This window comes from Pseudophryne corroboree, chromosome 12 (genome assembly GCF_028390025.1).
Source record: "Pseudophryne corroboree isolate aPseCor3 chromosome 12, aPseCor3.hap2, whole genome shotgun sequence".
NCBI classification, from domain to species: domain Eukaryota; kingdom Metazoa; phylum Chordata; class Amphibia; order Anura; family Myobatrachidae; genus Pseudophryne; species Pseudophryne corroboree.
Window position 1 is genome coordinate 23013981 of NC_086455.1, and position 17108 is coordinate 23031088.

At 48.5% G+C, this 17108-nt stretch overlaps 1 protein-coding gene across 5 annotated transcripts in view; it reads right to left on the reverse strand.

Annotated features, from left to right (window-relative positions):
• Nucleotides 1-17108, reverse strand: part of LOC134981324 (carbohydrate sulfotransferase 9-like) — an 80381-nt gene that overhangs the window by 37162 nt on the left and 26111 nt on the right. For 2 of the 5 annotated variants that reach the window (XM_063948667.1, XM_063948668.1), the window contains exon 2: nt 2095-2243. The exons of 2 other annotated variants lie outside the window; for them this stretch is intronic. In XM_063948667.1, coding sequence (XP_063804737.1) covers nt 2095-2197 — 103 coding nt within the window. In that variant the 5' untranslated portion in view covers nt 2198-2243. Of the gene's footprint in view, nt 1-2094; nt 2244-17108 lie in introns of those variants that run through there. One more of the 5 variants, XM_063948665.1, reaches the window with a different exon arrangement.

Here is a 17108-nt window from a genome sequence, read left to right on the forward strand (position 1 = left end):
ATCCTTTTGCACCCGCTGATAGCTCCCTGCCTGCATAGTCTAGCTGCAATGGCAGACCGCTACCCGCCGCTTCACGGGTCGTAGAGGCTGCGGCCTGCCCCCGCAACTGTCCGGACACACCTGAATTGTCCAGACCATTCCTCACCAATGGCTTTCTAGTGCTGTTGGAACGCCTCGTGTCTGCCTCTGCCTGTCAATCAGGCAGAAGCAATCGCAGCCCTGAGATGCTGTTAGCACTGCACGTGCGCACTCCACAATTGGATTTAGATTGCGATCACTGCCGTAGCAGCAATCCTGTCTGAATTACCCCCATGGTACTCTCTGCCACCTTGCCTGTGTTATACTTTCTCTGCTTGTGTTTGTATTTGGAGTGTTTGGGTCTTGTTCTCCAGGTGTGTTTGGGTCTTATTCACTGCTAAAACTGTGAACACCACACTTATTCTGTTACATTGCTGAGGGAATTTGCACCCGCTACTGTCTATGACGAAAGGTGTGTACACACGGTGAGATATGTACTTGTGAATTTGACTATATAGTAAAAATCACAAGGAAAGTTAGTGCATATCGCAAGGTGAAAGCCACCTTGTGATCCTGATTCGATCCCGATGCGCACTTCCGCGTGGGTCGGTATCGCAAGCCTAGATAGACTGTGCAGGCAAGTCAATTTTGACTATCTAGTGTTCTATCTAGTATAAAGTATAGTCAAAATTGGCACTTAGTCAAAATCGCACATGGGGTGGGTCATTCCGAGTTGATCGCTCGCTTGCAACTTTTTGCAGCCATGCAAACGCATAGTCGCCGCCCACAGGGGAGTGTATTTTAGCTTTGCAAGTGTGCGAATGCCTGTGAAGCCGAGCAGTACAAAAACAGTTTGTGCAGTTTCTGAGTAGGTCTGAACTTACTCAACCACTGCGATCACTTCAGCCTGTCCGGTCCCGGAATTGACGTCAGACACCCGCCCTGCAAACGCTTGGACACGCCTGTGTTTTTCCATCCACTCCCAGAAAACGGTCAGTTGACACCCATAAACGCCTTCCTCCTGTCAATCTTCTTGCGATCGGCTGAGCGAATGGATTCTTCATTAAATCCATCGCCCAGCAATGATCCGCTTTGTACCCGTATGATGCGCCTGTGCATTGCGGTGCCTACGCATGCGCAGTAGTGACCTGATCGCTGCACTGCGAAAAACGGCAGCGTGCGATCAGGTCGGAATGATCCCCATAGTCAGTATCGCAAGCACAGTCATCTAGGCTTGCGATACGGACCATAGCCCATATCGCACAGTGAGAATCGAAAGTTAAAATCTCACCGTGTGCACGCGCCTTGAGAGACTTGCATTTACTTAGGATTTGTGCCTCAGAGTTTTTGCTCAGGTCTTAAATTACTATTCAAATGCATACCTGCTCCTGCTTTCCAGCCTGCTAAATCTCATTGACCATTTAACTCCCACCTTAATCTGGGTGTGGTTCGTTTTATCGACAGTATCTAGGTCGACAATGTTTAGGTCGACCACTATAGGTCGACAGTCACTAGGTCGACATGGATGGAAGGTCGACAGGGTTTCTAGGTCGACATGTGCTAGGTCAACAGGTCTAAAGGTCGACATGAGGATTTATTTATTTTTTTGGTGTCATTTTCTTCGTAAAGTGACCGGGATCCCAAATTAGTGCACCGCGTTCCCTCGCATGGTGCCTTCGCTCCGCTACCGCTTCGCTTGGCACACTTTACCGTTCCAATCGTAGTCCACGTGGATCATTAAGTATGACAAAATAAAAAAAAATAAAAAAAATGTGAAAAACTCATGTCGACCTTTAGACCTGTCGACCTAGCACATGTCGACCTAGAAACCCTGTCGACCTTCCATCCATGTCGACCTAGTGACTGTCGACCTATAGTGGTCGACCTAAACATTGTTGACCTAGACACTGTCGATCTTCAGACCGGATCCCCCTTAATCTGTCCTTGTTTTTGTTACGAGTACTGTATAAAACAGATTGTCACATTAAGCCACAGTCTGACTCGGGTCATACTTTTTAACACCGTCATTACATTAAAGATACTAGAAATCCAAGCAAACTACTCAGTTTCACTTACCGGTGAAAAACATATTTTTGGTCCATTTAATATGGAAATAAAAGCCAAAGACGGCAGAAGAGATGATGAGGACAAATAACAGCTTTTGATGCACCTTCCGCATTTTGTTTTAATGCTCAATGATTGCAAATAATATCCAGCTATGATCACTGAAAAGGAGAAAAATAGAAAAGGATTAGTAAATTAACTAAATTGCAATTTATGTTTTATAATTCTGTCATCTTGAGTTTAACAGTTTAAAACAATTTCCAGCAAAACTTATTTAGTATATGTGCAGGGAATAAGGATCCATACATGTGTAGGGAATATATATGTTATGAAGGCAACTGAGGTTATTTGCAGGAGTTGAGGTAGTAGATAGTCTTCTGGGCAGTGACCCCTGTACACCCTGAGTTAAGTCTCATAGAACCCACCAGTAGGTCTCCTCACCTGTAACAGCCACCTTTGCCATAAGGCTAGATGGGCCTACCGGTACGGAGATGCCCGCCAGAACTTTCACCACTGGTGGTAGTATGAGCTTTACCCTCGAGTGACCTGAATCAATGCCAGAAGAAAAAACAACAAAAACAAGACCAAAAATACAAAAAGACAAGAACGAGACAAGAGAATAATGAAATAATAACAAAGAACAGAAACAGGGTAAAGGAACTGACGAGATACCTAGGTATTGAGAGATACAGAAAGAGTGGTGCACCAATGGTAATAGCAACGAGGAAGTAGTCTGGAGAGATGGCAATAACCGACCAACAGACAGGGTGTCACAACTGAGGGCTGGTGTCGGTAACTGGCAGAGTCAGTTGTAGGGGCTGACGGGTACCGGAATGTAGGAGGTGAGAGAGGACTCCTAGACATGCGCTAGGCAGCAGTACCAGATGCCCGAAGGCGTGACCACGACAACAGAAGATGCCTTTGAGGGTTTTTATTAAATCATAAGAGTCAAATAATGTGCAACCAAACAGTAAATGTCACAAGTGAATATCAGAAACACAACTGGTTACGACCAGTAATCCGGAGTATGAGTGGAAGTGCTGTATAATACTTGGGAACCCAGATGAGGTATAAAGTGATGCTAGGGATCGCAGGTAAAGCTGAGAGTGAAGCTGGGGTTCGCAGGTAAAGCTGAGAGTGAAGCTGGGGATCGCAGGTAAAGCTGAGAGTGAAGCTGGGGTTCGCAGGTAAAGCTGAGAGTGAAGCTGGGGTTCGCAGGTAAAGCTGAGAGTGAAGCTGGGGATCGCAGGTGAAGCGGAGAGTGAAGCTGGGGTTCGCAGGTAAAGCTGAGAGTGAAGCTGGGGTTCGCAGGTAAAGCTGAGAGTGAAGCTGGGGTTCGCAGGTAAAGCTGAGAGTGAAGCTGGGGTTCGCAGGTAAAGCTGAGAGTGAAGCTGGGGTTCGCAGGTAAAGCTGAGAGTGAAGCTGGGGTTCGCAGGTAAAGCTGAGAGTGAAGCTGGGGTTCGCAGGTAAAGCTGAGAGTGAAGCTGGGGTTCGCAGGTAAAGCTGAGAGTGAAGCTGGGGTTCGCAGGTAAAGCTGAGAGTGAAGCTGGGGTTCGCAGGTAAAGCTGAGAGTGAAGCTGGGGTTCGCAGGTAAAGCTGAGAGTGAAGCTGGGGTTCGCAGGTAAAGCTGAGAGTGAAGCTGGGGTTCGCAGGTAAAGCTGAGAGTGAAGCTGGGGTTCGCTGGTGAAGCGGAGAGTGAAGCTGGGGTTCGCAGGTAAAGCTGTGAATGATGCTGGGGATTGCAGGATTTGTACTCCACAATAATGGTGAGTACTAGCAGGAAGGTAAACAGGACTGCTGGAGAGTGGCTGCTGGAAAGCTGGAGTAATACACTCTGCTAGTGCTGGGTGCGGGAACAAGAGAGGCAGGTTGCACCACAGAGCATTAGCACAGGAGAGCTGGAACTGCACCGCAGAGGGAAACCACCAGGGAGTCAGGCTATGCTGCAGGAAACATCCACAGGAGAGTCCACAGTGAACTGCACACTGGAATCGCAGGAAAGACCATTGAAGCACTGACAACCTTCTGGGTGCTGGGACAGGATATTTACACCTGCTGGATAGCAGGGATTGGCTGACAATTATGCCCTAGCTCCAGCAGCACTGTGGATAGGTGAGAATGGTGACATGTGATCCAAGTCCAAAATGGCTGTGCCCATTGACGGAGATTGAAGGGGAAATAAGCACTCTGAACCCATGTGTTAAACAACAATGGCGGCGGAGGCCGCAGCAGCAGAAACTCCACGCGGCCAGAAACGCACAGCGGCCACAGGGATGGAAGCGGCGGCCGGGGCACACAAAGGACGCACATCCAGCAGAAGACCACAGGCGCGGCAGTGACGGCCGTGACGGGGCTGAGAGCGCCGCACCACTCTAAGTGCATACACTGAGGAGGTCACTAAAACCAGCGCTGCAGACAATAACCATAAACATAGCTATAGCCCGGCCCTGGCTCGCTGAGCCAATCTCAGGAGGCACCTAACAGGTAGGAACCGGCGTCTAGTTACCCGGATCGTGACACAGGGTAATCTGATTAAAGGGACAGGCAAGGAACATAAATCAACTGGTACATAAATAACAAGGAATGCTCTGAACCAGCAGTAGTTGCTACTGGCAACAACATAAGTGCATGTCAATAGAGTTCAGACAGGGAAAGCAGAACAGATACACAAACACAGAATGCTCCAGGCCAGTGGATGTTACTCCTGGCAATCACAGTAACCAACAGAAAGGAACAATACTACTGTAAGGAGATGATTAGACAGGGAGAGCAGGAGTGCTAGGTAATAAGGGGTTGTTTGATGTTCAGTATCCAATGAACTATACAATGTACTCCCACAAACAGCACATGAAACAGGGACACATACGATGGATTGGTTGCAGGGACAAACAAACAAGGATGCTGCAGAGCTGTAGCTATGAAAAAATGGAAGCAGTATTCCAACAGAACTGGGACTAGACACAGAGGGACAAGGGCTTCCGCTGCAACCCAGCTCTATGACCAGCAAGCAGTGCAAGGCATATTCAGGAGATAAAGGGAACAGGAGCCAATCACCAGACTCCTGCAGCCAAGCCTCCAAAGATCACTAATCCCATGCAGCTGCTACAGCAATTAAGCAGACAGAACAGAGCTGCAGAGAGCACATGTAACTATATAATATTATACGATTATCGTATAAATCTGATACAGAGAGGCAATGGCCATAATACAGATTTACAGTATATGACTTGATTTGTATAATGTCCTCCAGTGACACAGATGGTTTAGCTACTATAGCCAGGTAACTCATGGTCTTCCCATGACTAGCAATGCACAATAGTTATAAACAAAGCAAGGGTTGGCAACCATACTGTAGATACAATATCAATTTAGAAAATAGCATTTGACATTAGAATACTGAAGCTATAATGTGTGATGCTGTACCAGGACTCCTATAGGGCAGAACATCAATTGTGGTGTACATCATTGACAAGCACAGGTACACACGCCATTCACACATGATAATGATTATGCAGATAGACAACCTGGGGACTATGGGGAGAGTCATTTAGCTGCAGGATGTACAACGCTGTCTCAGAGTAGCCCCAAGGTGGATTTTTGTATCCTGTATTTGGAACATATAATTATTGTGGCATTTGTCAGGTGGCCTTGCATGGTCTGTCTGGTCCTATGTTTGAGAGATTTACCTATGGGACTGGTTTATATGTATCATAGCAAGACAGATTAATTTGAGGAAGTCCAGTTGGACTTTTGAGAGATAGGCTTCTTTATCGCCACTTTTTGTGAGCAGTTCTTAATTGCTTTACAAATTCTGACATTTAATACTAAATTACACTAGTGGAGCATTTATTTTCAATAGTAAAACACCCTTACAGGTACTCAGGAATGTGTGAAGATTGATAATATCCTGAAGAGACCTATTACTGTATAAAGAGGTTATGAGTTAAGAAGGATTGGGTTTGTGTGACCGGCGATCAGGAAACCGCCAATAACAATACTGATGGCGGAATCCAGGCCGTTAGGTGGCCAGCGGGGGGGTGGGGGGGTAGCGCAATGAAGCCCATTGCGGGCTCGCTAAGCTCGCCAAGCAGCGGGCTCGGTGGCTTGCTGCGAGTGGGAATAGTCCCTGTTGTTCGGAATGCCGACCGGTGGAATTTTCAGATGCCGGGATCCTGGCATCTGTATTGTGATCGGCGGTCACACAAACATTTATTTGATTTAAAGTTACTTGTCCTTTTGACTATTATTATAATCACAAATAGTTTCATATTGATGGGGTGCACAATGGGCACCCCTTTCTTTGTTTTTTAGAAAGGAAATTCTGTATATATTTATTATAGTATATAGATCAGAGGTTCCCAAACTGTGTTCCGTAGCTCCCTGGGGTGCCTCAGGACACTTGCAGGGGTGCCCTGGGTTGGTGGTCCAGGACCAATTCAAATTATTCATGGTCAATATAATAGGCAAAACCAGTGCTGGTGGCTGCCAGTCTTAAAATATGTGGCCAAACAGAAGCAAATCTTGTCCCTCACCACACAACTGACCCTAAGGGTGACATATAAATGCGATCTACTTAATGTAATATTTCTTTCTAAATTTCTCAATAAGAAATTTTTGGCCTAGGGGTGCCGTGAAAAAAATTCTGATATTCTAGGGCGCAGTGATTCAAAAAAGTTTGGAAACCACTGATATTGATATAAAAATCTGTATATATTTATAATAGTAGACCATGAATTCTGTCAAGGACTGATGGCTTAAGTTGTGAAATCTTACATTCAATTTATTTTCTCAATTATTCTAGCAGTGTATGTAGAGAAATGAATTGATGATCACAAGTTGGCAGAAAGTTATAGTAAAGACTCACAATTCGGTACAGGGTTTGATTGTCTCCCAGGGGCCCAGGGGAAATTCCCGGTGGGCCCCATCCCTTTCCCTAATGTCAGGTTCTAGACTGTGCACTGAGTTACATGGTCTTTAATGGATGGCCCTATCTTTGGTGACTAGTTACACCCACTGTTTTAACTGGCCATGCCATTAATCAAAGACTGATATCACTGCATTCCCCTTGTGGGCCCTTCATGCCCCAGTCTGACACCGATTTGAAGAAGAAAAAGCAGTGGCCATCTTGGTTAAGTATTGATGCCTCCCTGAAGGAGCATTGTGCCAAGTAGCACTCTCCACACCTCAATAGAAACACCAACCGACAGCTGCTGGTGGAAGGTAATCTTTCACCAGCCTGCACAGCAATAACAAGACATCACATTTAAAAAGTGACAGGAAATGAGTCAGGACTGGGACTGCTGCAGTATTCATAGTGGAGATCAGCTGCTGTAGTTAGTAAATAAATGGGGGATGGGGGTAGTGTGGCATAGAATTAGAAGATACAATGGGGTAAATTTACTAAGGTGGGAGATTTTTAGAACTCGTGATGTTGCCCATAGCAACCAATCAGATTATATCTATTATCTGCTAGAAGCAGCTAGATAAATGGTAAGTAGAATCTGATTGGTTGCCATGGGCAACATCACTAGTTCTAAAAAATCTCCTACCTTAGTAAATTTACCCCAATGTGTCATCATAATGTGAATTGGGGGAATACACAATGTGGCACATAACGTGAATTGGGGCATGCACAGTGTGGCATACAATGTGAATTGGCAGCATGTATACTGTGAACTTTTTAAGTGGCCTCACATTCTCTCTCAGTAGATGGCCGGAGTGTTAAAATAGAATCTAAAATTTATTTCACAATATCAAAGTCACTAAATCTTCTGTGATTCATCTTAAAAAACCATGGTTGCCATTTTTTTGCTATCCAATTAAAAATGTGTGTTGTGTTAAGTTAACATGGGTCACAATGGGAGTTTATGAGGATTTTATTGTGCAGCCCCTGTATATGTTAAAGAAGGGAAAGATATTTTAAGGTAAGAATGTCAGACTCGGTACAGAGATTTTGGTTCACCCCCCCAACCCCCCCCCCCCTCACCCCTATTGAAGAATTATGCACTTGGGGGCATTTAATTAGTGGGGGTTGGGGGTTATGGAGGGGGTGCGTGTGGAGGGGGGAGGGAGTCATTCATTCACTCATTCACTTTGCCTGGGGTGCACAGACTTCTAGTTGTGGCACTGGTCAACAGTTGAGTAGCACAGCAATAGGGTCATTGTGATGTCAGCCAAAACGAAATAGCTCTCAAGATAAAAGGGCCCTGCCCCTTCTTTTCTATAAATGCCACACACAAACACTCTGAGCATACGTCTTCTGTTGGCATGTGTATATGCTTTTACATTTTTATTCATACAGGTAATGTATTGAACCTTAAAGTCCTGAGACAGTTTACCAAATTCTTAACAGTGTCAATAAAACCTAATTTATCAATCCAGTGTGTGTTGTCTGCTTCCCGGGATTCCCAATGCATTGGTAAACAAACAGTATCGAACAGACAGTTGAAGGGAATTGATAGAAGGAGGCTTATCTCTGACAGTTACATGGGGGCTCTTTTGCCGGGATTGCTGACAGCTGTCGACATCAGATGATGACACGACTGCTGGATATGTGCAACTGCTGACATACCCGGGTGAGTGATCTGAAGATTGATTTTCAACTTGATTACTCTATCAGCACTTGTGTATAGTTTATAGTCCTTTGGTCTGTTCATCTGCTCAGGTAAGCCATAAGTACAACATTATTGTAAAAAAAAAAAAGTTTGAATTGTCGGTAGCACAGAAGAGGACTTTATTGCAAAATATACCACATGCTAAACTGTAGATGCTGCAGTACTCACTACACACCATGGAAGCTTGCTTGGGATTTCATGTTTAATCATATTTAGGAGGATCAGAGAATTCAGTAAATGCACTATGGGGGTAATTCTGAGTTGATCGCAGCAGCAAGTTTGTTAGCAATTGGGCAAAACCATGTGCACTGCAGGGGGGGCAGATATAACATGTGCAGAGAGAGTTAGATTTGGGTGGGGTATATTGTTTCTGTGCAGGGTAAATACTGGCTGCTTTATTTTTACACTGCAATTTAGATTTCAGTTTGAATATACCCCGCCCAAATCTAACTCTCTCTGCACATGTTATATCTGTCCCCCCCTGCAGTGCACATGGTTTTGCCCAACTGCTAACAATTTGCTGCTGTGATAAACTCAGAATTAGGCCCCATATCACACGGGGGATCAAAGTGCTTAATTCAGGTACTTAGTGTGGATGATTAAAGGAATATCTATTATAGATGCTTTATATAACTAGATGGAGCTAAAAAGGTTTTGTCAGCAAGGAACTATTATACGATATTAAAATAAATAATATGATGAACAATTATTAGTACACTAAAGAAAAACTACAGTACATTTACCTTCAGATTTCCAGTAAATTAGGGTGCATTATGGTTCTATACCATTTATTTTGTTGTACATTGAAATGAAACTGCCTATAGAGACTTCCGTCCAGCACTATACTGATAGATACAGCAGCAGCAGGAGGAGGCTATGAAGGCATTGGGGCTAATTCAGACCTGATCACTGCTGTGTGTTTTCGCAGTGATCAGGCCTGAACTGTGCATGCGCCGGCGCATGCCAGACAGCCGACGGCTGTCTTAGCCCTGCTATCGCCTCTGCCTGATTGACAGGCAGATGTGGGCGCTGGGCAGGAGGGGGCGGGCTGGCGGTGTTTGGCCGCCATTTAGGTGGCATGGTCTGGGTAATGCAGGCGTGCCCAGACCGTTGGGGGTTTGGGCAGTGGGCATCGATGAGTAGCATCCTGCCAGCGCGCAAGAGCTGCACTGGCTGGGAGCTCCTCTTCCAGTACAAAAGCATCGCTGCTGTGCGATATTATATCAGCATCGCTGCTGTGCGATATTATATCAGCATCGCTGCTGTGCGATATTATATCAGCATCGCTGCTGTGCGATGCTTTTGTACTTGTGCAATGGGGGTCGGGCCTGACATGCGGGGATGGACTAGCCCTGTGCTGGGCGTCCCCCCGCATGTCTGAAGACTGATCGTAGATGTGCTAAATTTAGCACATCTACAATCAGGTCTGAATTTATTTGTTTATTAGCAGTTTCTTATATAGCGCAGCATATTCCGTTGCGCTTTACAATTAGAATTAGGCCCATTGTTGGAACACAACAGGCCTATAATCTCTGACAAGCCTGTGGTTAAATACCAACCACAGAAGGACACAAGAGATCCGGTTGGTCAAATCAGGCACAAACAGGCAGAAGAGGTGAAAACGCTTAGTAGGTGATATATTCATGTGAAAACATCTGTCAGTAGACTACAGGATTAGTGCAGATGACCCAATAATTGACAAGGGTAGGTGTGATGGTCCAATAATTGGAGCACCTCCATACATTGCACGGGGATCTGGTGAGGAACTTGGCGTTTGGAATACCGGCAGACGGAATACTGCCACTGCTTGGAATACCGATGCCGGCATTTTGATCCATGTCGGGATCCCAGCACTGGTATTACAAGCAGCGTCAGTATTCCAGTCTGCCAGGACTCCAGGCTGGTAATGCGCTGGGGGAGAGGAGGAGGGGGGGGGGGGGTTAGGCTGTGTGGGAGGGAGGGTTAGGGCTAGGCTGGTAATGCGCTGGGGGGGAGGGGGGGGGGTTAGGGTTAGGCTGTGTGGGAGGGAGGTTTAGGGCTAGGCTGGTAATGCGCTGGGGGGGAGGGGGGGTTAGGGTTAGGCTGTGTGGGAGGGAGGGTTAGGGCGAGGCTGGTAATGCGCTGGGGGGAGGGGAGGTTAGGGTTAGGCTGTGTGGGAGGGAGGGTTAGGGCTAGGCTGGTAATGCGCTGGGGGGGGAGGGGGGGGGAGGTTAGGGTTAGGCTGTGTGGGAGGGAGGGTTAGGGCTAGGCTGGTAATGCGCTGGGGGGGAGGGGGGGAGGTTAGGGTTAGGCTGTGTGGGAGGGAGGGTTAGGGCTAGGATGGTAATGCGCTGGGGGGGGTTAGGGTTAGGCTGTGTGGGAGGGAGGGTTAGGGCTAGGCTGGTAATGCGCTGGGGGGGAGGGGGGGGGTTAGGGTTAGGCTGTGTGGGAGATAGGGTTAGGGCTAGGCTGGTAATGCGCTGGGGGGAGGGGAGGGGGGGGAGGTTAGGGTTAGGCTGTGTGGGAGGGAGGGTTAGGGCTAGGCTGGTAATGCGCTGGGGGGGAGGGGGGAGGTTAGGGTTAGGCTGTGTGGGAGGGAGGGTTAGGGCTAGGCTGGTAATGCGCTGGGAGGGGGAGGGGGGGAGGTTAGGGTTAGGCTGTGTGGGAGGGAGGGTTAGGGCTAGGCTGGTAATGCGCTGGGGGGGAGGGAGGTTAGGGTTAGGCTGTGTGGGAGGGAGGGTTAGGGCTAGGCTGGTAATGCGCTGGGGGGAGGTTAGGGTTAGGCTGTGTGGGAGGGAGGGTTAGGGCAAGGCTGGTAATGCGCTGGGGGGGGAGGTTAGGGTTAGGCTGGTAATGCGCTGGGGGGGAGGAGGGGGGGAGGTTAGGGTTAGGCTGTGTGGGAGGGAGGGTTAGGGCTAGGCTGGTAATGCGCTGGGGGGGAGGGGGGGAAGGTTAGGGTTAGGCTGTGTGGGAGGGAGGGTTAGGGCTAGGCTGGTAATGCGCTGGGGGGGAGGGGGGGGAGGTTAGGGTTAGGATGTGTGGGAGGGAGGGTTAGGGCTAGGCTGGTAATGCGCTGGGGGGAGGGGGGGGAAGGTTAGGGTTAGGATGTGTGGGAGGGAAGGTTAGGGCTAGGCTGGTAATGCGCTGGGGGGGAGGGGGGGAAGGTTAGGGTTAGGATGTGTGGGAGGGAGGGTTAGGGCTAGGCTGGTAATGCGCTGGGGGGAGGAGGGGGGGTTAGGGTTAGGCTGTGTGGGAGGGAGGGTTAGGGCTAGGCTGGTAATGCGCTGGGGGGAGGTTAGGGTTAGGCTGTGTGGGAGGGAGGGTTAGGGCTAGGCTGATAATGCGCTGGGGGGGAGAGGAGGGGGGGTTAGGGTTAGGCTGTGTGGGAGGGAGGGTTAGGGCTAGGCTGGTAATGCGCTGGAGGGGAGGGGGGGGTTAGGGTTAGGCTGTGTGGGAGGGAGGGTTAGGGCTAGGCTGGTAATGCGCTGGGGGGGGAGGTGGGGGGTTAGGGTTAGGCTGTGTGGGAGGAAGGGTTAGGGATAGGCTGGTAATGCGCTGGGGGGGAGGAGGGGGGGAGGTTAGGGTTAGGCTGTGTGGGAGGTAGGGTTAGGGCTAGGCTGGTAATGCGCTGGGGGGGAGGGGAGGGGGGGGAGGTTAGGGTTAGGCTGTGTGGGAGGGAGGGTTAGGGCTAGGCTGGTAATGCGCTGGGGGGGATGAGGGGGGGAAGCTTAGGGTTAGGCTGTGTGGGAGGGAGGGTTAGGGCTAGGCTGGTAATGCGCTGGGGGGGAGGGGAGGGGGGGGGAGGTTAGGGTTAGGCTGTGTGGGAGGGAGGGTTAGGGCTAGGCTGGTAATGCGCTGGGGGGGAGGAGGGGGGGGGAGGTTAGGGTTAGGCTGTGTGGGAGGTAGGGTTAGGGCTAGGCTGGTAATGCGCTGGGGGGGAGGGGAGGGGGGGGAGGTTAGGGTTAGGCTGTGTGGGAGGGAGGGTTAGGGCTAGGCTGGTAATGCGCTGGGGGGATGGGAGGGGGGGTTAGGGTTAGGCTGTGTGGGAGGGAGGGTTAGGGCTAGGCTGGTAATGCGCTGGAGGGGAGGAGGGGGGCGGTTAGGCTGTGTGGGAGGGAGGGTTAGGGCTAGGCTGGTAATGCGCTGGGGGGGAGGGGAGGGGGGGGAAGGTTAGGGTTAGGCTGTGTGGGAGGGAGGGTTAAGGCTAGGCTGGTAATGCGCTGGGGGGGAGCGGAGGGGGGGGAGGTTAGGGTTAGGCTGTGTGGGAGGGAGGGTTAGGGCTAGGCTGGTAATGCGCTGGGGGGGAGGAGGGGGGGGGTTAGGGTTAGGCTGTGTGGGAGGAAGGGTTAGGGCTAGGCTGGTAATGCGCTAGGGGGAGGAGGGGGGGGAGGTTAGGGTTAGGCTGTGTGGGAGGGAGGGTTAGGGCTAGGCTGGTAATGCGCTGGGGGGGAGGGGAGGGGGGGGGAGGTTAGGGTTAGGCTGTGTGGGAGGGAGGGTTAGGGCTAGGCTGGTAATGCGCTGGGGGGGAGGGGAGGGGGGGGTTAGGGTTAGGCTGTGTGGGAGGGAGGGTTAGGGCTAGGCTGGTAATGCGCTGGGGGGGAGGAGGGGGGGTTAGGGTTAGGCTGTGTGGGAGGGAGGGTTAGGGCTAGGCTGGTAATGCGCTGGGGGGGAGGAGGGGGGGGAGGTTAGGGTTAGGCTGTGTGGGAGGGAGGGTTAGGGCTAGGCTGGTAATGCGCTGGGGGGGGGAGGAGGGGGGGGGGTTAGGGTTAGGCTGTGTGGGAGGGAGGGTTAGGGCTCGGCTGGTTTGCAGCACTATTGCTGCACACACTACGCTCCTTCTCTAAATTTACTGAGCAGCTCTACACCACAGCGCAGCACAACTATACCCTTGGTATTATATGTGGGTAGGGAGGGTTAGTATACTTACCAAGTACTGTAGGTGTCAGAATCCTGAATATCGGGATGGCACTGTCGGTATTCTGACTGCCGGCATCCCAAGCACCAGGACTCCGATATCATCCCCATTGTACAATGTATACTGGTGATCTCTATTCACCAATTGGAATTGTGTGAACGATGGATAGAACTCTCAGGCTCAAACAGGTTCGATAACCAAACCAAACAATCCGGACCAGTTTTATCCAGTTTCAGACTGTAAACGATTATTGTTCAGGCCCATACACTGAGTGTATGGCCAACTTCAGGTCATGGCAGGACCAAGAACAATGATCAGGACAGGAACATGCAAAGTTCAGGCCCAGACTTACACAGTATATGCGCTTTAAGCCTACTCATGCAAGACTCAGCGTGCAGAATTTGAAACCTATCATTGGACTTAGTCATTGCTAAGAAAATGGCAGCAATAAAGTATTTACTCTTATATATGAGAAAGATTAGACATAGAGTTATTGGGCACATGCCACAAGCATAGGTGATTCTATAATGGGTGCACACAGGCCCCTAAGTCTGGGGGGAGGTCCCACACCGCACACATATAGTATACTTACGCCTCCAAAGTCCCACAGCAGTGGCCCTGCAGTGTGGGCACATGGCATTATTGGAAGTGGGATTTTAAATGTTTCTAAATGCCAGATAAATATTTTTGAGAGAGAAAGAGAAAGAGAAAGAGAAAGAGAAAGAGAGAGAGAAAGAGAGAGAGAGAGAGAGAGAGACACAGACAAATACCCTGTAACTGCATATAAATTCTACGGTGTATCACTTTGGTATAGTCCCTTAAGGCCAATTTATCATTTTCATGGGGGGATCCGGTCTGAAGATCGACAGTGTCTAGGTCGACAATGTTTAGGTCGACCACTATAGGTCGACCGTCACTAGGTCGACATGGATGGAAGGTCGACAGGGTTTCTAGGTCTAAAGGTCGACATGAGTTTTTCACATTTTTTTTTTCATACTTAACGATCCACGTGGACTACGATTGGAACGGTAAAGTGTGCTGAGCGAAGCGGTAGCGGAGCGAAGGCACCATGCCCGAAGCATGGCGAGCGAAGCGAGCCATGCGAGGGGACGTGGTGCACTAATTTGGGATCCCGGTCACTTTACGAAGAAAACGACACCAAAAAAAAAAAAAATCCTCATGTCGACCTTTAGACCTGTCGACGTAGAAACCATGTCGACCTTCCATCCATGTCGACCTAGTGACTGTCGACCTATAGTGGTCGACCTAAACATTGTCGACCTAGACACTGTCGATAAAACGAACCACACCCTTTCATGGGTTAGCCGCAAATATTAGATATCACTTGAATGTAAGTAGGAGAGATCGCAATAGGTTTCTCCGATAACTGCTGTGATCCCTCCATTCTCACCCGCAGCCCCCATAGGTATCTATAGGGAATGTGATGCTGCCTGATTTACAAGTATATGGAATGCAAAGCATTTCCAATATTGGCTCCCACAGCTACTGCCATCTGAAGATGGCAGTAGCTCATTGTAGGCTCATTATAGGCTACTTATCACATCAGTAGCCGGCAGAGGGTTTCCCCAGAACCAGCCCCGTAAGTAACGGTTCAGCTTGCCGTGCATTGACAGCACCCCCAGCTGCCCACACAGCCCACCTCACGGATGGGCTCCTTTAGGAGCAAAAGGGGAAAAGTTGATATATTCAGGAGCAATCAATACATATAATATAAAGTTAATTATGTAAAAAGACTCCACATTAAGTAGCACAATCAAAATTAAATTAACTTAAAATCCTTTAGGAGCCCTTATCCCCACGGGTGCTGATTAATACATCTGGTCAATGGGATGGCATATTGCAATGCGATACTGGGCGGTAATATCACGCTGATCACTCACTCACTAATACATATGAGCTGCATTATGTTTTGAGAATTGTGGCGCTCTTTGTTACCTGTACTCTATTTTTGTTATTTATTTACTGTAATGTTAAGTTTTGTCTCCTTGTACTGTCCTTTGTACGGCGCTGCGAAACACTTGTGGCGCCTTATAAATAAAATGTAATAATAATTAGATCGCACCCACATCACATTGAATATGCAATCTGTGAGAAATGGACCCTTTAAAGCAGGCATTCCCAACCGCGGTCCTCAAGGCACACCAACAGTGCAGGTTTTAGTGATATCCAGGCTGCAGTACAGATGGTTAAATCAAAATAACTGAGCTACTAATTAAGTCACCTGTGCTGAAGTCTGGATATCACTAAAAGCAGGACTGTTAGTGTGCCTTGAGGACCGTGGTTGGGAATGCCTGCTTTAAAGTGTCATCTCCTCCTTTCCTCAGTCCCAATCAGTAAAGGTCTACCAGCTCAAATCTAAGCACAGAGAGAAAAAGAGGGGGGGCTTCCAAAGTGCATGAAGAATACACTTGTACAGTAACACCACCAATTGAATGAGTACGTTTGAGAAATAAATGTTGAGATGATTTGATTTTAGCTTTACCCTCTTTATTTACCTCCCTCTCAAAGTATCCTCTTGATAGTATCCAAAGCGAAATTGTTGCAGTAAAAGACAATTATAAAAGCCACGCACACACCTTGTGCATTATACTTGGGCGACACTTTAATAGCGCCATAAAAATCTGCTTACAGTGTTAAAAAACCAATGACAGCAAAATTAAGAAGTGGGAGTGGTTTCTTCAGTGCAAGGGCCCTTATTATTCCTTAAGGAATTAAGTAATTCCTTCTCCCAAAGTGCAATTAATGAAATAACGGAAAGCTCAGCAGTGTACAGATTTGCCACCTCAGGGTAGCATAATCAGTACTTAAGGGGACATTTACTAAGCAGTGATAAGAGCAGAGAAGTGAGCCAGTGGAGAAGTTGCCCATGGCAACCAATCAGCACTGAAGTAACATCTATATTTGCATACTATAAAATGATACAGAGCTGATGATTAGTTGATGGGGCAACTTCTCCGCTCTTATAACTGCTTAGTAAATGTCCCCCTAAAATTCGAAACGGCAGAGAAGCTTAATGATTCCCTGCTCTGTGCCCTGCACCAGTGCTGGCTCTCCCTCTGAACTCCCAGCATCCACTGCAGCCTCCAGGGTCCTCAGCCGCGGATGCATGCACGAAAGGAACCCGCCGGCTGACTCCAAGAACAGCAGAGAGGAACGCAGGAGAAGACAGCACCATTGGATCCCAGGGCAGTTAGGATCCGATTGGCTGGTCCTTTATCACCTTCCACTTTATCACTTCACCGAGCTTAATAAATCTGCCCCTGCACCTTTTATTACTAATCGGCACAGTAGAAGCAGAATGTTAAAAACAAAACCAGGCTTACCTACAACACTCCAGAACCGGCTGGGGTAGACAGGAAACAGATTTCCACAACATGGACAATTCCTGTCCTAAGCCAGGTTACTGATATCTTACAGTAGCTCCTTGATCGTAGATGAGACAGCTTTGGAGGCCACCCTATAGATTCCCTTAGGGTTGGGATGCCACTTGCGTATTT